General features: G+C 40.7%; 1 protein-coding gene across 2 annotated transcripts in view; it reads right to left on the reverse strand.

Moving 5' to 3' along the window:
* Positions 1–36: 36 nt before the first annotated feature.
* VPS54 (VPS54 subunit of GARP complex) overlaps positions 37–21,689 on the reverse strand; it is a 56,012-nt gene continuing 34,359 nt past the window's right edge. For both annotated transcript variants that reach the window (XM_083369570.1, XM_083369571.1), the window contains 11 exons: positions 21,224–21,353; positions 19,004–19,185; positions 17,842–17,954; positions 13,497–13,560; positions 11,253–11,358; positions 10,832–10,919; positions 9,914–10,035; positions 5,076–5,156; positions 4,326–4,433; positions 2,545–2,639; positions 37–1,152 (listed from right to left, as the gene is read on the reverse strand). In XM_083369570.1, coding sequence (XP_083225696.1) covers positions 1,047–1,152; positions 2,545–2,639; positions 4,326–4,433; positions 5,076–5,156; positions 9,914–10,035; positions 10,832–10,919; positions 11,253–11,358; positions 13,497–13,560; positions 17,842–17,954; positions 19,004–19,185; positions 21,224–21,353 — 1,195 coding nt within the window. In that variant the 3' untranslated portion in view covers positions 37–1,046. The remainder of the gene's footprint in view (positions 1,153–2,544; positions 2,640–4,325; positions 4,434–5,075; positions 5,157–9,913; positions 10,036–10,831; positions 10,920–11,252; positions 11,359–13,496; positions 13,561–17,841; positions 17,955–19,003; positions 19,186–21,223; positions 21,354–21,689) is intronic.

Below are 21,689 nucleotides of genomic sequence, written 5' to 3' on the forward strand. Positions count from 1 at the left end.
TTGGTAATAATTTTAGGAAATAAGTTAAACAATTCATTTTAACAGTTTTATTTTGATTGACAGTGATTTCTGTTAATGTTAACAGAGAGGCATGCCTGTTTGAAAAAAGCCATAGGCACACAAAACATGGTAGACTATCATACATAATCATCACAAGAATAGGCACTCACTGGATTTAGATAAAAATGCTGTGAGGTGAAATACACAGGCACTTTATTACTTTATAACAGGCAGGTACCAGCCTGAAAGCATTAAAAATGTTATAAATTAATACCCTTTATACTGTTGCTTTTATGGGCATATTTATTTCTATGCACCCTTGAAATATTTTAATTGGCGTGGGAGGTGGGAAAGACTTGGAGGTAAATGTTACATGGAAATGGGCCAATTTACGTTGTTGTACTCACCCTCCTTAAATAAACAACAGATACGCTTGAATTGCCTTTCCAGTTTGCCCCTATAAGAACTGAGCAAGCTTTACAACTTCATTTTAAGATACAGGAAATATTTCAAATATTGTTTCCTGATGAGAGCACGTAATTTAATTGAAAAAAATACTTTGGAACGTGAATGCACCTTAACAAATCCAAAGTTATGTAGGTAATCAAGAATTTATAGAAACATCTGTAAAAAAATAATTTTAACAGTATACTTTTATAGTGAAAACATTTTCAAGATTTCAACAGCAAGAATTTTCAAACTGTACCATCATTAAATAAGGTGAGACACCACATGAATTTCATTGCACTAGAGGAAATGCAAAGCATCTTTTTAATATAAAGACTTACAGAGCACTCTCTAGACAACAGCTGTGTTACAGCTATGAATTATTTTGGATTTGGTCCAAAGAAACCTGAGTCTGGTTCCAGATACAATGAAGAAACTGCGCAAAGAACTGCTGTTGCTTTTCTTGCAAAAAAGATTCTCCTCAAATCATTGCTACAGCTAACGTTCTAACACACTTCAAGAGAGTTTCTTCTTCAGTTTACAAGAAGCCATCTTCTGCAAAGAAGAAATCATTCCACTGTGAAGTGGCAAGTTGTTAGTCACCTCTTTTGTTCCCAGATTTCAGCCATGTTTAAATCTAGAGTCTGAAGCCCTTTCAGTGCTTGGAGGTTTCCAGTGTAAAAAGCTACATCAGCTGTAACCAATCTATGCAGAACAGAAATAAAACATTCAGGAAATACATTTTCAAACCATGTAGACACAAGCAATTTAAAATATACACTGAGAGTTAATCCATTTGTTCTAAGCCTAATCTCTTGTGGTTTATGCTGGAAACTTGGAATATAAAGCACTTATTGAACAGACTATCACCTGCTGTTGGACATGTTCTTAGCAGAAAGTTTTTAAGGCAAAGGAAAATATTAAGAGTTGTGAGTCCATTCTATTACTTGGGTTAATTTTTCTACCCAAATCAAATACTTTTTATCAAACACTGCAATCCTCCCAACCTCAACTTATACATTTACACATGTTTCAAGATGGGGTAATCTCCAGGGGAAAAAAAAGAATTTTAGCATTTTTTGGAAAGATTTTGCGCATTCAAACGAATAGAATTTTTGAAAATATTTAACTACAGAATTATCTATAATCATACTGAAATACAGAGGAAATCTCTAAACCCACCTTTTATTAATTGCATCTATGAAAGAAATAATACCATTAAAATATAAGGTACAATGTATAATCAGTGTTGAAAATGAACATAGATATGAAACCTGTTACTTAAAAAGTTTAATCTTGGAACTCTTAATCAAGAGGGAAATCTCTATTGATAGAAAATTGGGTTTGCATAAGTTAACTCCCCACCACACACTAGTCTCTCACAAAACCCCATCAATCGCAATATAAAAAATCCCTGCTGTGGATGATGGATGCTTCCAATTTCCAGCATCTTCAGACTGCATAACAGTGGAATATGGGAAATACAATTGAAAGTATTAGTAAGGCCCCAAATTCTAGTCCAAAGAATACAGACTTTTATTTGTTACAAAGAATAAATAGGTTACTCCAGATAGCATTGCTGTGTTTAAAACTGCCAGGCTGCAATAGGCTGAGAAATGGCACATTCCATCAGCAGAGCTGATGACTACCTTCTTTGATTTCCCCTTCTCCCTATACCACGGGTAGGCAACCTTGGCTCTTTTATGACTCGTGGACTTCAACTCCCAGAATTGGCTCAGGAATTCTGGGAGTTGAAGTCCACGAGTCATAAAAGAGCCAAGGTTGCCTACCCCTGCCCTATACAGTATTCCAACTAATCACCATAAATTGTTTTTTTTTAAATTTTAAGAAGTAACAATTCTCACTGTTCATCTTGAACTTTGAAGTTCTTGCAACACTGAACTTCTTGAACTATTGAACCAAAATTGGACACAATATTGCAAATGGCCTGGGGCAGATGGTCTGTTGTTAAGTAAATTAAATCTAGTGCGAAAGTGGAGGGGAAGGGAGGAGAAATACAATATGTAATATATTAACTTTTTATGCTGCAACAAAATATGGACTCCCAAACTAAGAAGTAATCTTATTGTAACATACCCATTTTGAGGTCCTCCATCATTGACTACGTTTAAGTGGGCCAACTGTCTCTTTAAGTGAAATTTGTAGCTTGCATTAATTCTTAAAAATAACATCTAAAAGATAATACAAAGGTTAGAGTAAGAAATTATTCTCCTGAAGAAGCCATAAGTAGGACAAAAACAAAGAGTCACTACATAAATCTGTAGTTTAAACAGCAAATGTTCTTGTTTTTAGAGGGAAAACCATGGCAGTCAACTGCAATAGAAACAATATGAGAAAGAAAGAGATTTATGTTCTTAGGAAAGGGGAAGGAAATAAGGTAGGAAATCTGAGCATTCAAATTGCACAGACTAGCAATCAGATGTGGTGCAAATATTCTGATGCCGAGCAAGTGATTAAAACATCAAATTTGATAAAAAGCTTTTGTTTATATTATCTATATTTAATCTGGAAAAATGTGAACCTTTTACTGAATTTCAGCTTGGCTGTCAGGATTACTATTTTGAGGTGAAATAATATTCTCAGGACGTGGTGGCTCAGTGGGTTAGGATACTGAGCTTGTCGATCAGAAAGTCGGCAGTTTGGCGGGTCGAATCCCGAGTGCCGTGTTATAGAGTGAGCGCCTGTTACTCGTCCCAGCTTCTGCCAACCTAGCAGTTCGAAAGCACATAAAAATGCAAGTAGAAAAATAGGGACCACTACGGTGGGAAGGTAACAGCGTTCCGTGCGCCTTTGGCGTCTAGTCATGCCGGCCACATGACCACAGAGACGTCCTCGGACAAGCGCTGGCTTTTCAGCTTTGAAACGGAGATGAGCACCGGCCCCTAGAGTTGGTAACGACTAGCACGCATGTGTGGGGGAACCTTTACCTTATATTCTCAGGAGGTAGGTTTTTATGGTTAAGATCTAAATACATCCATCTCTTATCTCTACAGTAATTTTATAATTCTGACTTTCCACTCCCCAGTTTTTCCTCCCCTGACTGTGTGTCCTGACTGTTCCTCACTCAAGATCACACACATATGATGAACAGTGATCCATTAATACTAATAGTAGCACAAGACGCTTATTTTTTGTTCTTACAAAGAGATTAACGGAACTGCATTATTTTTAGTATTGTGCAGTATATCTGCCGTCTATATATCCTAGAAAAAAGAGGATATTGCTTTAAAGAACTGCAGTCCTATGTTCATTTTTCTGCTTGCTCAGAATCTCATCTTTCTGGAATCAAAACTGAAGCATTGCATCTACTCAATTTTTAGTAATCTACTCTTTCAGATTAGACAAGTTTGCCAAAGATTAGATATAGCAGCATGAGGTTTAAATACTTTATGTGCTACCAGAAGAAACATTTTGTCAATATTCACACATGACTTATAATGTATCAACTTAATTAAAACTAATGATCAATTTACGTATTTTAGGATATGAATGAATCATCTAGCAACATGCATAGAGTAATAAAATAGATGTTTTTAAATAAGGAATTAAGATTAGATAAGGAAAAAACAGGAGACTATATTTGGAAAAAGCAGAGAAAAGAGATCAACCCCTTTTTTTCTTCCTATCATATAGTTTCATAACTGGAGATTTTCCTGCAGTGATGTTTTAGATTATACAAAGCACTTCTTATTTTGATTTCCTGTTTTACTGATATGCATTATGTGTCATCCAACAGTCACAAGAGAGTATTGAAAATGCCATTAACATTATGTGCTATGACCCTATTTTACATCTCTTAAACATTTGGGAGAACATTTATGACAGCAGCAATTGATCGACTATCCCAAAGGATTCACCTGTGTCTGCTCCTCAGGAAGCAGGTCATATATTGCTTCATGCATCTTTGCCATCTGCTTGCAAATATTCCTGAAGCACATAGAAGGTACCGGTGCTTTCACTTCATACTGAAAATACAAAGGGTACAGGTCATTGAATTTGTCTTCTGGATTTTGACTAGCAACTTATTTATGAGAGGAAAAGATGGGAATAGAGTCACTGCAGTAATTTCTCCGTTCACCTCACTCTGTGAATGTTGTCCTTTGTGTGGGCCTCTTATACAAAAATAGCACTACATGCCTGTACTCTGCAGCTTGGGCCACACGAACTCTTACTATGAGTTAGGGTTGCTGTGCCATTACCCTATGAGGGACAAAAGCACAGATTCTAATCCTAAGGGATGGCACTAGCATCCTACATGTTTCTTTGAGAACACTGCAGTCAGAATAGCCCGTGAGCGACGCTCCAGGAAGCTGGTATTGTGGCTGCCATTATTTCAGATATTGAAAGAACTGGTTTACCTTTTCTGCTTTAGGTCAGAAATATATAGGTTATGTCTATAAGTAGGTTAACAGTCTTACCGGCATAAACCAATAGTACAAAGATAATGAATTTTTAAGATAGTATTAAGATAATTTTGAAAATAGTATCCCTGAGAATGTTAAAGGAAAAGAGGAGGAAAAATACAACTCAAGTATCAGTTTAAGTTCCATACAAAATGAGGAACTTAATACAAATTAAACAGTAACATTCCACCCTCAGATTATTACCTTGGAAAGCAATTTGTCAAACAAAGTATCCATTATGGCTACAAGTTTAGTGGAAATTTCTGCTATGTGGTCATGGTAATCCTGGAATAAAAACCCATGATTATTATTCATATTATGTCAGACTTTGTCCCTGTGATAAGTATCTATAAAACACAAAGTAAAACTAAAGATGATTTCATGGTGTCCCCCCTTATTTATTTACACCAGTTTTTTATTCCTTTTCAGGGGTGTCAAACTCAATTTCATTGAGGGCCGCATCAGCATTGCGGTTGCCCTTAGGGGGCCAGGTGGGTGTGGCCAGGGTGGGCGTGGCTAGAGTGCGTATGGCCTACTGGGTGGACGTGGCCAGCTCTACATCGTTGGCATCAAGGGTGCCTATGGGGGCCTGGGCAGGAGTGGGACAGATCTGAGGGTCTCTGGCAGGAGGAGGGTCTCTGGGCCAGGGCCAAGGTAGTGGGGGCCGTTCCCTCACTGTTTCCAGGATGGCTTCGCGGGCCACATAAAACCACTTCGCGGGCCGCATCCGGCCCCCGGGCCTTATGTTTGACATGTCTGCTTTAAATGGTAGTTATAGAAGGTATAGGATACTGTCTTTTCCTCAAATGTCTGCTTGTTTCTTTTTCATACTTCAAACAAATGAGATTAAATACCGTATATACTTGAGTATAAGCCGACTCGAGTATAAGCCGAGACCCCCAATTTTACCCCCAAAAACTGAAAAAAGTTATTGACTCGAGTATAAGCCGAGGCTGGGAAATGCAGCAGCTGGAGGCTGGATCCCCCGAAAGACGTCTCTGCTGAGATGAGAGAACGGGGTGGCAAGCCGCCGAGAGAATGGGGCGGTGGAGTGCTCCGCTGAGAGAATGGGGCGGCTTGCTGTTCTCTCGGTGCAGCACGGCAAAGGCTGGATCTCGTGAAAGAAGTCTCCGCTGAGCGAGAGAATGAGGCGTCTCAGCGCCCATTTTCTCGGCGAAGACTTCTTTCAGGGGATGCAGCTTCTGCCGCCCCTTTCTCTCAGCTGCCCAGTGGAACAGCTTGCCACCAGAAATCAAGAGTGCTCCATCACTGGAGGTTTTTAAGAAGAGACTGGACATTCACCTGTCTGAGATGGTATCGGTCAGTGGTGGCGAAACTTTTAGAGACCGAGTGCCCAAACCGCAAGCCAAAACCCACTTGTTTATCACAAAGTGCCAAGGCAGCATCGGCATTCTGGTGCCCTCGGGGGAGGGGACAGGGAGGCGCCTCTGAGTGCCGCCTCTGGCACGAAAAAAAAGGGGGAGCAAAAAATGGGCCACCGTACCACAAGGCACAAAAACGCCAACCGCCGTGCCGCAGGGTGCAGATACAAGGCACCGCATCACGTGAGAACGGGGCTGGGCTAGTGAGTATCACGCAGGCACTAGCCCCGCCCCCTTTGCAGCATGTGCCTGCTCGTGGCCCCGTGCGCGCATGCACGCATGTAAAATGCTTCCCCCTCCCTTTTCTTCCAGTCCACCAACCAACAAGGACCTGCTGCTGGCAGCGGTGGTGGCGCACGTGCCAACAGAGAGGGCTCTGAGTGCCACCTCTGGCAGGCGTGCCATAGGTTCACCACCACTGGTATAGGTCCTCCTGCTTGAGCAAGGGGCTGGACTAGAAGACCTCCAAGGTCCCTTCCAGCTCTATTCTATTCTATTCTATTCTATTCTATTCTATTCTATTCTATTCTATTCTATTCCATTCACTTTCTATATTTCTATTCTATTCTATTCTATTCACTTTCTATATTTCTATTCTATTCTATTCTATTCTTATTACCATTCTCTATTCTATTCTATTCTATTCTATTCTATTCTATTCTATTCTATTCTATTCTATTCTATTCACTTTCTATATTTCTATTCTATTCTATTCTTATTACCATTCTCTATTCTATTCTATTCTATTCTATTCTATTCTATTCTATTCTATTCACTTTCTATATTTCTATTCTATTCTATTCCATTCACTTTCTATATTTCTATTCTATTCTATTCTATTCTATTCTATTCTATTCTATTCTATTCTATTCTATTCACTTTCTATATTTCTATTCTATTCTATTCTATTCTATTCTATTCTATTCTATTCTATTCTATTCACTTTCTATATTTCTATTCTATTCTATTCTATTCTATTCCATTCACTTTCTATATTTCTATTCTATTCTATTCTATTCTATTCTATTCTATTCACTTTCTATATTTCTATTCTATTCTATTCTATTCACTTTCTATATTTCTATTCTATTCTATTCTATTCTATTCACTTTCTATATTTCTATTCTATTCTATTCTATTCCATTCACTTTCTATATTTCTATTCTATTCTATTCTATTCTATTCTATTCTATTCTATTCACTTTCTATATTTCTATTCTATTCTATTCACTTTCTATATTTCTATTCTATTCTATTCTATTCTATTCTATTCTATTCTATTCTATTCTATTCTATTCTATTCTTATTACCATTCTCTATTCTATTCTATTCTATTCTATTCACTTTCTATATTTCTATTCTATTCTATTCTATTCTATTCTATTCTATTCTATTCTATTCTATTCTATTCTATTCTATTCTATTCTATTCACTTTCTATAATTCTATTCTATTCTATTCTATTCTATTCTATTCTATTCTATTCTATTCTATTCTATTCTATTCTATTCTATTCTGTTCTACGTTCTGTTCCAATCCATTCCATATTTTCTATTCCATTCTGTTCCACTGTCAGAGCCCATCGGAGGCAACCCAGTCAGCCCAAACAGGAGTTACACTAAGGCTACGCAGCCTCTCCTCTCAACCTGAACCCCTCCTTACCTTTCCTTTTATCTGCATCCTATTTTTAACTGCCGGCTCTGCCCTGCCCTATTTTGTCCTTGAGCACTCGTGAGCTCATCAAGAACAGAAGGTAACCGTGGGGGGAAAGGCAGGGCAAGATCTGCAAGATCCCCATTTGCATTTGACTTTGCCATCCCATCTGGTTCGAGATAACACACCACACACACACACACACACACACAGAGAGAGAGAGAGAGAGAGAGAGAGAAAGAGAGAGAGAGAGAAAGGAGAGAGAGAGAGAGAGAGAGAGAGAGAGAAAGAGAGAGAGAGAGACACGCACACCTCAGCAAAAAAGAAAGAAAGAAAAAGAAGTAGTAGAAGAGGCAGAGAGCCCCTGTGGGTAGGAGTGAGGATGGGGAGAAACAGCAAGAAGACCGGGTGGGGTGGGGTGGGTTAATCACTAAACCTTCCAGTGTTTAACCAAAGCAGCTTTTGCATTTGTCAAGCTCTGCTAGCAGGGCACTGGACGGGCCTGGCGGAGCTGCTGAAGGTGAACGGGAGAAGGTGAGTCTTCGCCGAGAAAATCTCAGCGCCCATTTTCTCGGCGAAGACTTCTTTCGGGGGATGCAGCTTCTGCCGCCCCTTTCTCTCAGCTGCCCAGCTAAGAGAAGGGGTGACAGAGGCTGGATCCTCCGAAACAAGTCTCCGTGAGACGAGAGAACAAGGCGTTGGAGCGCTCCGTGAAGTGTGGGGTGGGGAAGCTTGCCGCCCATTGTCTCAGCGACGAAGACTTCTTTCGGGGGATGCAGCTTCTGCCGCCCCTTTCTCTCAGCTGCCCAGCTAAGAGAAGGGGTGACAGAGGCTGGATCCCCCGAAACAAGTCTCCGTGAGACGAGAGAACAAGGCGTTGGAGCGCTCCGTGAAGTGTGGGGTGGGGAAGCTTGCCGCCCATTGTCTCAGCGACGAAGACTTCTTTCGGGGGATGCAGCTTCTGCCGCCCCTTTCTCTCAGCTGCCCAGCTAAGAGAAGGGGTGACAGAGGCTGGATCCCCCGAAACAAGTCTCCGTGAGACGAGAGAACAAGGCGTTGGAGCGCTCCGTGAAGTGTGGGGTGGGGAAGCTTGCCGCCCATTGTCTCAGCGACGAAGACTTCTTTCGGGGGATGCAGCTTCTGCCGCCCCTTTCTCTCAGCTGCCCAGCTAAGAGAAGGGGTGACAGAGGCTGGATCCCCCGAAACAAGTCTCCGTGAGACGAGAGAACAAGGCGTTGGAGCGCTCCGCGAAGTGTGGGGTGGGGAAGCTTGCCGCCCATTGTCTCAGCGACGAAGACTTCTTTCGGGGGATGCAGCTTCTGCCGCCCCTTTCTCTCAGCTGCCCAGCTGAGAGAAGGGGGTGACAGAGGCTGGATCCCCCGAAACAAGTCTTCGCCGAGAAAATGGGTGGCAAGCTTCCACCGCCCCATTTTCTTAGCGGAGGCTTGCAGAAGTGGCGGCGGAGCTGCGCGCGCAGCTCTCCAAACCGCCGCAGCCCGTTTGGAGAGCTGCTGCCTTCGTCCATGTTTGATGAAAGCAGCAGCTCTCCAAACGGGGGTAGAAGTTCTTTTTTTTTGTTGTTGACTGGAGTATAAGCCGAAGTGGAGTTTTTCAGCCCAAAAAGTGGGCTGAAAAATTCGGCTTATACTCAAGTATATACGGTAATTGCTCTCTTCCAAGCACTCTACTTTTGATGGAGCGTTGTAACATCTGGGAATCCTTTGTCACTTCCCAAGAAATCTGAATGAAAGTGAACAAGCCTGTTTCTTATTACATCGTTGAATGGATGTAGAAATCTATCCAAGGAGGACAGCATATTGTCTCACTTATAACAGGGTGTAACAAGCTGTAAGTTCTGGGGGCTCAAAATAACTTCTCTGACCTGGAAGCATTGATACCCACTGTCTATTTTTCTTTAGGAAGCACATATAACCTACTTTGAGGAGCCAAATGCTCCTTTTTTGTTGGTTTTTAGAGCATTTAAATCAGAAAGTGATTGGAAAAATACCTTGGTAATATGGTCGAAATGCCTAAGCATGCTGAACTGTTTGGGCTGCAGGCGAGCTTCAAAGTGAGCCCTGATCACAGGAATGTAGTATACTATAAGCTGTAGGCAGCGGGATGAAAGAGCTAAAAATTGAAGAAACGAAAGGAAAATCACAACAGAAAAGTTTCACTTTAGATTAAGGGACTTTTTTTCAGTGCCAGCTGTATCCGTGGTCTTGGTTTACAGCCACTCATTCAGCAACTGTTCAGTTAACCACAGCGCTGAAGAAGTAGAACTTCAAGCGGTCCTCAAAAGTTCTGGCCCTCATGGCACCCCTGTAGTCAAATGATCATGATCCAAGCACTCAGCAGCTGGCCTGTATTTTCAACCATCCAAGTATCCTGCAGTCATGGGATTGCGATTTGCAAGCTTCCCTGCTAGCTTCCCACAAGCAAAGTCAATGGGAAAGTCAAAAATCATGGTCATCTGATGTCCTGACTCAACAACCTATGGCGATTCACTTAATGACATAAACCAGGTGTCTGCCAGAATCGCTGTCACTAAGCAGCATGGTCAAATCAGTTCTCACTTTACGACCACTTAGTGATAGAAATTCTGGTCTCAATTGTCGTTGCTAAGAAAGGGCTACCAGGTAGGACTATGTCCACTGTCTGCATTAAAGAGTATCCTTTCAGAGAACAGCACTGAAGGAAAAGATTTAGACAGAAGCAACCACATTTTATGCACAGAATCTGACAATTACTTTTTTAAGGCCAAATTATAACATTCAAACACTTATGGCAAGCAATTTGCCAGAAATAAATTCATAAGAAAACATTACAGGAACTCAAAATTTAAATTTAAATTTTTCTTGAAACAAACAAAAAAGCCTAAGGAGAATTTACAGAACTACAGAATGTTTTCAAATCACACCCATACCTAAATTCTTTGTAGTTATTGTTTTCAAGCCAACCACTTGTAAAGCACCTGCTCCAAGTACTAACTGACAACTTCTTGAGTTGAAATACTGTATGAGAAAGAGAGAGGAACAAACAATTATTTACAAATTACATGATAGGCATAGACTTTCATGAACTTGCAGTTCACTTCATCAAATGCCCGGTAGTACTTTTTTTTATTATTACAAAGTATAAGCTACAGCACGTTTATGCCTTTCAATAAAATTTATTAGTCAGAAAAAGATGCTACCAGACTCATCCTGACTTTCTGTTACCCTGTTTCTTGCAGGGTTTTTAATCTTACCATTTAGATTCATTAAACAATTGCGTGAAAGCAGTGTTAAAAAAAAAAACCTGCAAGTACATTCCATGCAATGGAAACAGACTGGAAACAGTTGTACCTTCAGTAAATCAGACAAGCGAGTGAGCATATCAGTCACTATGGAGGGAATATTATCCACACACTGGCAGTATTCAAGGATGATTCTAATTAATAGCAACACTGTCCTGCAAGGTAAAGAATTGAAAATGTCACTACAAGTCATAGTACATACTGGAATCATATGAACACAACTTTTTCAGTGAAAAAAATTAGTTGACAAAAACAGTACTTTGCCAAGAGTGTGAACACAGACAAAAGCAACTGCACCCTTTGGAAGGCTTACACCAAGGTCCCCAACTTTTTGGGCACCAGGGACCAGTTCCATGGAGACAGGTTTTTCCACAGACAGGAGGGTGTGTGCTTTTGTGTGCTGCTTGCATCCTGCAGATGGGGCTTTGCTTGTTTATGCGGCCTGGTTGCTGGCATGCCGTGGCCCGGTACTGGTCCACAGACTGTGGGGTTGGGGATTGATTACACAACTGCTTTGAAGACAGTCTTGGCTTTAATGCAGCTGCCAGAAGGAATGTTTTGCCAGTTTCAAATTTACTTTTCCATTATAGAGAATCCTTAAAGGATTTTACATCACTACCAATGAATGTATTGTGGATACTTTTTCTGGTAATCAGTCTGTTGTTGTTTTGGTCATATTTAGTTTATTTTAATTCTCATTATATATCTAGGGCCTTTTTAAATCTGTATAGTCACTGTTTATCCTCCCTCTCAATGGAGGATGTTGGAATTGGTGTTCAATTTTTTTATATTTCACTACTGGAAAAAAATTAAAAAGCACAGATTGACTGAGTAAGTAAACAAATTTTACTTTGCCACTTTCAAATTTGAAGTACCACTGGAAGCAATTCATTCATCGCTGATGGAGAAGGACAGTTCAGTGATCATTGGAAATACTAATTATTTTAATAACATACAAAGTTGTGATTTTCTGCTTCAGAAGAGCCAAATACATATTTACAGAGGAAGGCAGATTCAATAAACCACACTGTTATAATCACTAAAATACATGTTGAATCACACTGTGAAGCTTTTGTACATCAATTAGCAAATATGTTAAAAAGGATTTAGAAAAAATAAAATATTCATTTTAATACTCACAGGTATAAAGCAAACATTTACTTAAAGATTTACCTCGTCTCGTATTTATGTAATAGAACGATGACATTTACTTCAGAAGCTATTTTAAATGTGCCCTGTCAAATTATATAAGTCAGAAGATATAGACTTCCAACCAGAAGAAAAGAGAGACAGTGACAGAATTGTTACTGAAGATAACAAGTAGCAGAAGGTAACTGAGAAAAGCATCTATTTCTTTGAAGGACACACATCAAAAGAAGTCCCATGTACCAGTTACCCCCAAAGACACTGTCCAATAGCAGCCAAGGCTATAGCAAATCCATGCAACTTTACCGGCAGAATGCTGCATAAATCAATGACGGTGGCCCAATAGATGATTACAAAATAGAATCGAATTCACCGTCCTGTACAATGCCATTGGATGACAGCCATCCAAGCAGTAAAACAGGAGAATGCTTTGCCTCTCTTATTGTCGCAGTGTAGGCCTGAACATAGTACCTACCCATACTTCTAGATTTTCTCCACCAGCATCTAGGCATTGTTGTACTACCTCTCCCAAGGGGTCTCAGTAAACAAAGATGCCAGAAAGGATTAAAGAGGCCATTCAAGGGAAATAATTTCCAGGGCTCAGCTTGCCTCCTGTTAACAGATGCTTACCAGCCACTGAACAGAATCACCCATCAGAGAGCTATGACATTTTTCAACATCCGTTGGAAATTAGCTGCACTGATCAGGCACCTAGGGCAGGGGTCGGCAACCTCGGCTCTTTTATGACTCGTGGACTTCAACTCCCAGAATTCCTGAGCCAGCTATGCTGGCTCAGGAATTCTGGGAGTTGAAGTCCACGAGTCATAAAAGAGCCAAGGTTGCCGACCCCTGACCTAGGGCAAACTCTCTGAATCAATGCTAAACCCAGGGCTTTTTTCCTCACAGAACGCTCAGAACGGAGTTCCGGCACCTTTTTTGGATGGAACCTCGTAGGGTAGGCAAGGCGGGTTCTATGACATGTGTGAGTTCCGGCACCTTTTCTTTTTACAAAAAAAGCACTGGCTAAACCTATTAATTTTTTAATATTTTCATATTATTTTATATTAAAATACATTGTATCTGGATATTTTAAACCCAAATTATTATTCGAAATGATGTTATGAAGGCAAGGGAAAGTTTATTTTACCCAACTACAGCATAATTTTGTCCATCAACAATAAGAAAATCAGCTGGCTTTCTTTCTTCAGGTGCTATGAACAAAAAAGAAAATAATAATAATAATTAACGGTGAAACACAGAATGCTCTAAATGTTAAATCAATCTCATTAAGCTCTAGTTCTCAACTTATGACCACAACTGAGCCTGGAATTTTGGTCATAAGTCGGCATGGTCATTAAACGACATGCCCACGTGACCACTTCTCTCAATGACCAGTTCTCCTGGTTGCTGGCCTTTTTGGAATGGGGAGGGGAGGAAGAGGAGCTATGGGGTGGTGGGCCTAGCTGGCTGAGGCCTTCTGGCCCAGAATGGGAGGAAGCAGAGTTGCAGCAGTGCCAGTTTGAAGAGTGGGTGCACTGAATTTTGATCATGTGATCACTGGGGCACTGCAACAGTCAGAACTTCAGACAAGGTCATAAGTCCTTTCATTCAGCACCATTGTAATTTCGAACAATCGCTGAACAATTGTAAGTTGAAGACTACCTAATAATACATTCTGGTCTATTTAAGCACTACTCAATAACTTCCTAACTCCACAGGCATGACTATTCTTCTTTATCTATGCAGTAAGAGACGGAAAGCACGCTGCTACATTATAGTGTTTAGAGCAGCGGCCCCGGGAGGTTGGGGACCTCTGGTTTGCAGCATCTTGAAGCAGCAGATCTTAGATTTCACTTTCCCCTTGTCATGAAAAGTATATTTATTTATTTATTTAGATTTATATACTGCCCCTCTCCGAAGGGACTCGGGGCGGTGTACAGGGCAATTAAAACGCTATAAACAATACACAATATATAAAAATTAAAATAAGATTAAATCAATAGCCCTAAACAATAAATACATTCTAAAATTTAAATTTTTTTTAAAATTTAAGCTCTAAAATCCCAATCCCTCAGTCCAGGCCGGCAAGTTCAAATAGCCAAGTCTTCAGGTCGCGGCAAAACGAGCGAAGGTCGGGAGCCATCCGGAGCTCAACTGGAAGCTGATTCCAGAGGGCAGGCGCGCCCACAGAGAATGCTCTCCCCCTGGGAGCCGCCAGTCGACATTCCCTGACCGACGGCACCCTGAGGAGGCCCTCTCTGTGGGAGCGCACAGGGAGATGGGAAGTTAACGCCGGCAAGAGGTGCTCCCGTAAATAACCCGGACCCATGCCATTTAGGGCTTTATAGGTCATCACCAGCACCTTGAATAAGTTCAGTGGATAAGGCAAATGGAAGCAAGGAACTCCCAATTTCCTGAAATGAATACTCCTCAGCACCCACATAGTGTCAAAATGTGAGTGTCAACCCTGCTAACATCGGACGTTCTTGCTTTGACAACATATGGAGATGCAGCCTTTTTCTTTCCTATGCTTTATTCTTAGAATTAGATGATACTGGGGGTGGGGGGGGGAGGAGGAATGTGATGGGAGTTAGTTAGACATAACAATATTGTAAAAGTGTATGAACTCAGGGGCTTTTGAAATAAGAGATGGAAGGAACTGTGTTTGATACCATGTGCTAAGGGGAGGAGAATTCAGATTTTGGCTTCAACCATGTATGTGCCGAAGCTCTGCGACTCGGATAAAGGTTCTTTAAGATAAACAATGCCTTGTGAAGTTCTTTGAAGAGTTTCATTTGTCGGAAGCATGACAGTGAGGCTTGGAGTAGGGTCCAACACCTGATGTTGTTCATCCCCCTAGCGCAGGGGTAGGCAACCTTGGCTCTTTTATGACTCGTGGACTTCAACTCCCAGAATTCCTGAGCCAGCATGACTCAGCTTGGAAACCTCTCCCTTTCCCCTCAGCATGGCTGGCTCAGGAATTCTGGGAGTTGAAGTCCACGAGTCATACAAGAGCCAAGGTTGCCTACCCCTGCCCTAGTGGATTAATTTGGGGAATTAGAACGTAACCTGGCCCTCCAGGCAGATCCTAACTATCATCTACCAGTGTGCCACAGGCAGCAAAGAAATCCAGGAAACTATTTGAAATTCTAGGCCAATGAGTGAAGAAGAGATCGCTAGAGAGGAATGAAACATACCAGGTTTCCTCTCCAGTCAGTACAGAAACCAAGTGGATTGTCAAGAGAAAAAAAAAGATTGTTCCAGCACAGCACGCAGCTGACTGCTCAAGCCTGACACAAATGTTCTGCAGAATAGTAATTTGTAAGAGATACATAGAAAATGTTTTGGCCTTAAAACCATCCTAGTTCCAACTTCTCTTAGTAATACTATCACTTAGCCGGTCTGGCCTGATGGGGGGCTGGGTTTTAAATTGTTGTTTTAGAATTGCATTATTGTTTTTAATTGGGCACTGATTTAATCTTTGTTTTAACTTTTGTATTGTATTGTATTGTTATTTATATGCCCTGTGAACCGCCCTGAGTCCCTAGGGAGAAGGGCGGTATACAAATTAAATAAAACGTAAACGTAAACGTAAACTTAGCTTTCATTTGCTTTTTATCATATAAGTCATTCCTGGATTCTACACTGTAAATCAGGGGTCTTCAAACTTGGCCCTTTTATGACTTGTGGACTTCAACTCCCAGAATTCCTCAGCCAGCTGGCTGAGGAATTCTGGGAGTTGAAGTCCACAAGTCATAAAAGGGCCAAGTTTGAAGACCCCTGCTGTAAATTATAAGACACCTGCTTCATAAAAAGCAGATTTTGTCTACAACCTTTGAGCCCGTAGTTATTATCTCAGCCATTTTGGAGCCCTACTAAGATTTGCAATGAAGAGAAACAAAACTGTGAGAATGGTGGAACGACTGTGCAGATGAAAGTAACATGTATCCGAACACTGAAACATTCATCAGTTTTAAAAGTCACTATGGTTTCAGTGATCTAGTTAAACTGACTTTTCTAGAGTCCTTCAAGTCAAGAAATAAAACCCCTAATTGGTGCTTAAGCTTTGAGATTCAAAAATGACCCCATTATTCTATCGGAAAAATATAAAATGGCCCACATCTTCAATAACTGAAAGGAGGCTGGAACTGCCGTTTTGCTTAGAAAGCACTTTTCAAATTCCAAAATGTATCCAATTTATTTTGGGGAAAAAATTAAGTGTGGCTTGAGGGATACTCTCACAGAAAGGTAGAGTCTCATGGCACTCTCCCAGCGTCATTCCCTTCACAAATCTTGATAATGGACATATATGGTTAGCCCCATACTTTATATTAGCAACAGCGAAGGGTAGCTATACTTTACAAATAACTCAAATGAACGATCTGTTTACTGATGCTCTGGAGTTATTATTTAGTATTTAGTATTTATTATATTTGTACACCGCCCTTCTCCCGAAGGACTCAGGGCGGTGAACAGGGCACATATAAAAATACAGAATACAAAAATTAAAAAAAGAATTAAATAGGAGCCCGAGCTAAAACAATAGATGGTAATAAAAAATCCCCAATAAAAACCCCAGCACATCCCCCATCAGGCCAGGCCGGCTTGTTCAAATAGGTAGGTCTTCAGACTGCGTCGGAAGGAGCGAAGGTCAGGTGCCATCCGGAGCTCCACCGGCAGCTGATTCCATAAAGCCGGGGCGCCCACAGAGAAGGCCCTCCCCCTGGGGGCCACCAGCCGACATTCTCTGACCGGTGGCACCCTGAGGAGGCCCTCTCTGTGGGAACGCACAGGGCGGAGCGAAGTTGACGCCGGCAGCAGGTGATCCCCGAGGTACTCCGGACCCATGCCATGTAGGGCTTTGAAAACCATTACCAAAACCTTGAATCTCACCCGGAAGACAACTGGTAGCCAATGCAGCTCGCGGAGCAAAGGTGTAACATGGGAGTATCGGGAAACTCCCAAGACAACTCTCGCGGCTGCATTCTGTACCAGCTGGAGCCTATGTGGGTAACTTGGCTATTCTAAGAAAATGCACCTTTTTGGGCGGAATCTACTGCATTAAATACAACATGGCTTATTTCACTCGTCTAAGGAAATACATTTAAATTACATTTATTTTTAACCTTTCTCACTCTGGATTAGGAGGAAGCCACATCCAAGGATTACAGCTTGCAGGTTACACATGAAGACACTTCAGATTTGCCTTCAATTTCAAATCTCAGCAAGTGTGCACTACTTTAGATTCAGTTCAGAAGAGGAGTTTGAGAACCAGTAGATGTGCAAATTTAACACCTATCTGTGACTCATTAAAACAGCTGTTTGCTTTATTGAGTTCCAGAGATAAGCATTATCCTTATCAAATTGGTCTTTCTCTTCAGAAACTGAAGAGTTTGGTTATCATTCATAATGGTTTTGCCTGTCAAAGGTTTGCCAAAGTACATTCACATGCAACATTAGAATAATCTAGAGTCTACTGAGAGAAGACTCACCTCCTGCTTTTTTCTCTGGTAAAGCAATTTTGCCATATGATATCGAATCAACAAGATCCTGAAACTCTGCAGGGACATCAGCTTGCTTCCAACGTTCATTATCTAGCAGAAGACTATTTACATACAAAAAGAAAATGGGGTTTAAAGGGAAAAAAACTATTTCTTGTCTCTTGCATTCATGTTCATTCGAAATTCAACATTAGGAATTTTCTAAGTGGCAAGCTACAGCATCAATTTCTGTAGATTTTTATCTTAATTTTTTAAAAAAATCCCTTTTGGTGTTTATAACATTAAGTATTATTTCGGACCCCATGGTGTGTAAAAAATGAATATACCATTTTGAAAATGAGTTCACTGTTTTTATATTTTTCTTTTGATTCATTGCCCCTCTATTGACTTTGAAGCCAAAGTCTGGATAAATACTCATGAGAACCTCATATGAAACAGTGACCCAGATGAGCTGTTGAGGAATGGAAGCCATTGATTCCTTTGTTGGCCCAAGTCAAGCCTTTTCTACCACTGCAGCTCAGCCACTGCAGGCTTTGCTCTCCCATTTATCAATTTTCTCAAGGCATCTGATGCACAGATGTTGACTTATCTCAAAATCTCTAGATATACAATACATTGATAACCTGGAATATTTTGTCCACTTTCTTTATAAGTCTTTGGTCATGTAAAATAAGTGTGAAGAAAATGGAGGGAGATGATTAAGGAGACTAGGGTAGAAGGGTAATATAGGCAAAGAGGTTAGAGTGAAAGTAAAGGGGTACATAGCTATAAGGATCAAAAATCAAAAGGGACCATACTGGAAACTGAGTTGATCATTGAATGGCATTTATTTTTTCTAATCTGAACAGAACCTGGAAAGTCAGAGTGTATAAAAGAATTAAGAGGAAAGGAATAATGAATTATGAAGATGTGGAAGGGAGAAAAGCAATTCTGATCATTTTTGGTCTATCATATCCCTTCTGGAATCCATGGTGGTGCCCTACTTAACACTAAAAAGTGACTTAAAATTAACTACCATTTTATTGATTTAATATGGATTCAATATGCTTCTTGGGCTCAGAGATAAATAATTCAGGTGGAATGCAGTGGATTTCAACTCTATTTTTTGACTGTTTAGAATGCAATAAGGTCTACGTAACAAACATACAAATACCTCAGCTTAGTCTTTCTTTCCTCGTGGAATCTATATACAAATCTATTAGCTTGGCTTTGAAGTGCACCCCGCAACGACATACTTTTTCTACCACATATCTGTTCTGTATCCAAGATGAAGGTTTCCATTAATCGTGAAAGAGCAACAAACTCTGTAGAATTCAGTTTCTCCAGGAATCCATCCTAAAGGGAGAAGAAAAGCTGATGCAATAGCACTCTACTTATTTTAATGTTTCCAACCCTATACAGGTAGTCCTTGACTTATAACAGTTCATTTAGTGACTGTTTGAAGTTACAATGACACTGGAAAATGTGACTTATAAACCGTTTTTCACACTTATGACCATTGCAGCATCCTCATGGTCATGTGATCAAAATTCAGATAAATGAATGAATGAATGAACCTTTATTGTCAAAGTACAACCATGTGTACACTGAGATTGGCTGAGCCTCCCTTTGTGCCCCCCACCAGCACAACTCACAGTGACAACAAATCCACCTTGTTATACCATGTGAGCTAATTGCACAACACACCGGCCTCTCAAGTCAATCATACATAAAATTATAAAATTATTTCCTGTTCAAGAGCCTGACAGCCCATGGATAGAAGCTCTTCTTCAGCCTGTTGTTATGGCTGGCTACACTCTTGTATCTCCTACCAGATGGTAGGAGAGTAAAGAGGTACCGACCAGGGTACGAGTTGTCCCTGAGAATTTTCCTCACTCTTCCAAGGCAGCGAGCCCTGGCGATGTCATCCAGTGGTGTCCGGGGACAGCCCATGATGTTTTGTGCTGTGCTCACCACCCTCCATAATACTTTCCTATCCGTGGCTGTCAGGCCAGCATACGAAACCATAATACAGTGCGAGAGGATGCTCTCTATAGTAGACCGGTAAAAGAAGGTCATTAGCCGTTGTTCTACCCTGTTCTTCCGCAAGACCCTGAGCAAGTGGAGTCTCTGTTGGGCCTTTCTGGCCACCTGGGTTGTATTAACTTTCCAGGTAAGATCTTCACAGAGGTAGACTCTCAGGAATTTAAAGGAGGAAACTCTCTCCACACAGCACCCCCGATGTAAAGTGGGGCAGGTTCCTCTCTTTTCCTCCGGAAGTCTAGCACCATCTCTTTTGTCTTGCCAATGTTCAGGTGCAAGTTGTTCTCTGAACATCATATGGATAGTTTTTGTACCTCCCCCCTGTATGCTGTCTCATCCCCACCTGTAATAAGACCCACCACAGTGGTATCATCTGCGAACTTAATTATCGTAGTAGATGGGTCGGACGATATACAATCTTATGTGTACAATGAGTACAGGTAGGGGTGGATAAAACAGACCCGACCCTCACTGTTTGTAGCTGGTCCCTAAGAAAGTCTTTAATCCAATCGCAGATAGAGAGGGAAAAATTCAAGTCAGTCAGCTTTTCAATAAGAATGCTCGACAAAATGGTGTTGAAAGCTGAGCTGTATGGCTTGCTACAGAGTGTAGAGCAGTAGCTATGGCATCGTCTGTCAACCTGTTCCCCCTGTAGGAAAATTGATGTTTGTCGAAGTCCGGTGGGAGGCATGTCCTAAGATGTTGGAGAACCAGTCTTTCGAAGCATTTCATCACTACAGAGGTTAATGCAACATGCTTGGCAACTGACTCATATTTATGAAGGTCGCAGTGTCCCAGGGTCATGTGATCCCCTTTTGCGACCATCTGGCAAGCAAAGTCAATGGGGAGGCCAGATTCACTTCACAACTATGTCACAACAACTGCAGTAATTCACTTAACAGATATGGCAAGAAAAGCCGCAAAATGGGGCAAAACTCACTTAACAAATTTCTCACTTAGCAATAGAAATTTTGGGCTCAACCATAGTCGTAAGTCGAGGACTACCTGCATTACAGTCTTTGAGACCATCTAGTAGGGGAAATGATATCAGGGCTTTATTCGTTTTATTCCTTATTTATCCAGTCCATAATTTATCTTTATAATAATTATTTACCAGTAACCAGATTTGATTATATTGTGAAGACAGATGAGCTCCAAACAAGCCATGAAGCTTCTGCTCTAAATATCGATTTCAATCTGGAACCTCTGACCAATTCTAACAATTAGTCCATCTCTACATACTTCTATTGGGGAATTATCCCAAAGTGATCTGGTTAAAACTGCAAGAAGGGAAAAACAACTATTGAAAATGTCTTCCTGGTCACATACAGGTATCTGCATCAAAACTTACTTTTGCTCTAGCCATAAGAAACTTGACCGAGCGATCATGGCAAATATCAGAGGCACTGTAAAGTAGCTCCTGGATGTTATTTGCTAATCTGCCCAGTTCCAGTTCTGACAATTTTATATCCTCACCAATCCTGAAAGTAATAAGAAGAATTTGTTTACAAAAATATGTAGCTGATGTAATCCAGTGACTACTGTTTTGTTTGGGAAAAAAATGGAATCACCTATTGCTATATATATGCTGACTACACTACACTTTGAGGTCAAGGTCTTTGAACCAGAGAGGAATTTAAATGCTCATTGGAATTTTTAACAGGGATTTGCATTTATTTTACTATAACCAAATTGTATAAGAACTTGTTACGCTAGGGAAAAACAGTATAGAGTAGAATTGCCTCTAAAACTGTTTACCAAATCAGTTCTCTGAAAACAACAAAAAATAATTCAGTGCAAGAAGTTATTACATAACA

The sequence above is a fragment of the Vipera ursinii genome (assembly GCF_947247035.1).
Source record: "Vipera ursinii genome assembly, chromosome: 1".
NCBI lineage: Eukaryota > Metazoa > Chordata > Lepidosauria > Squamata > Viperidae > Vipera > Vipera ursinii.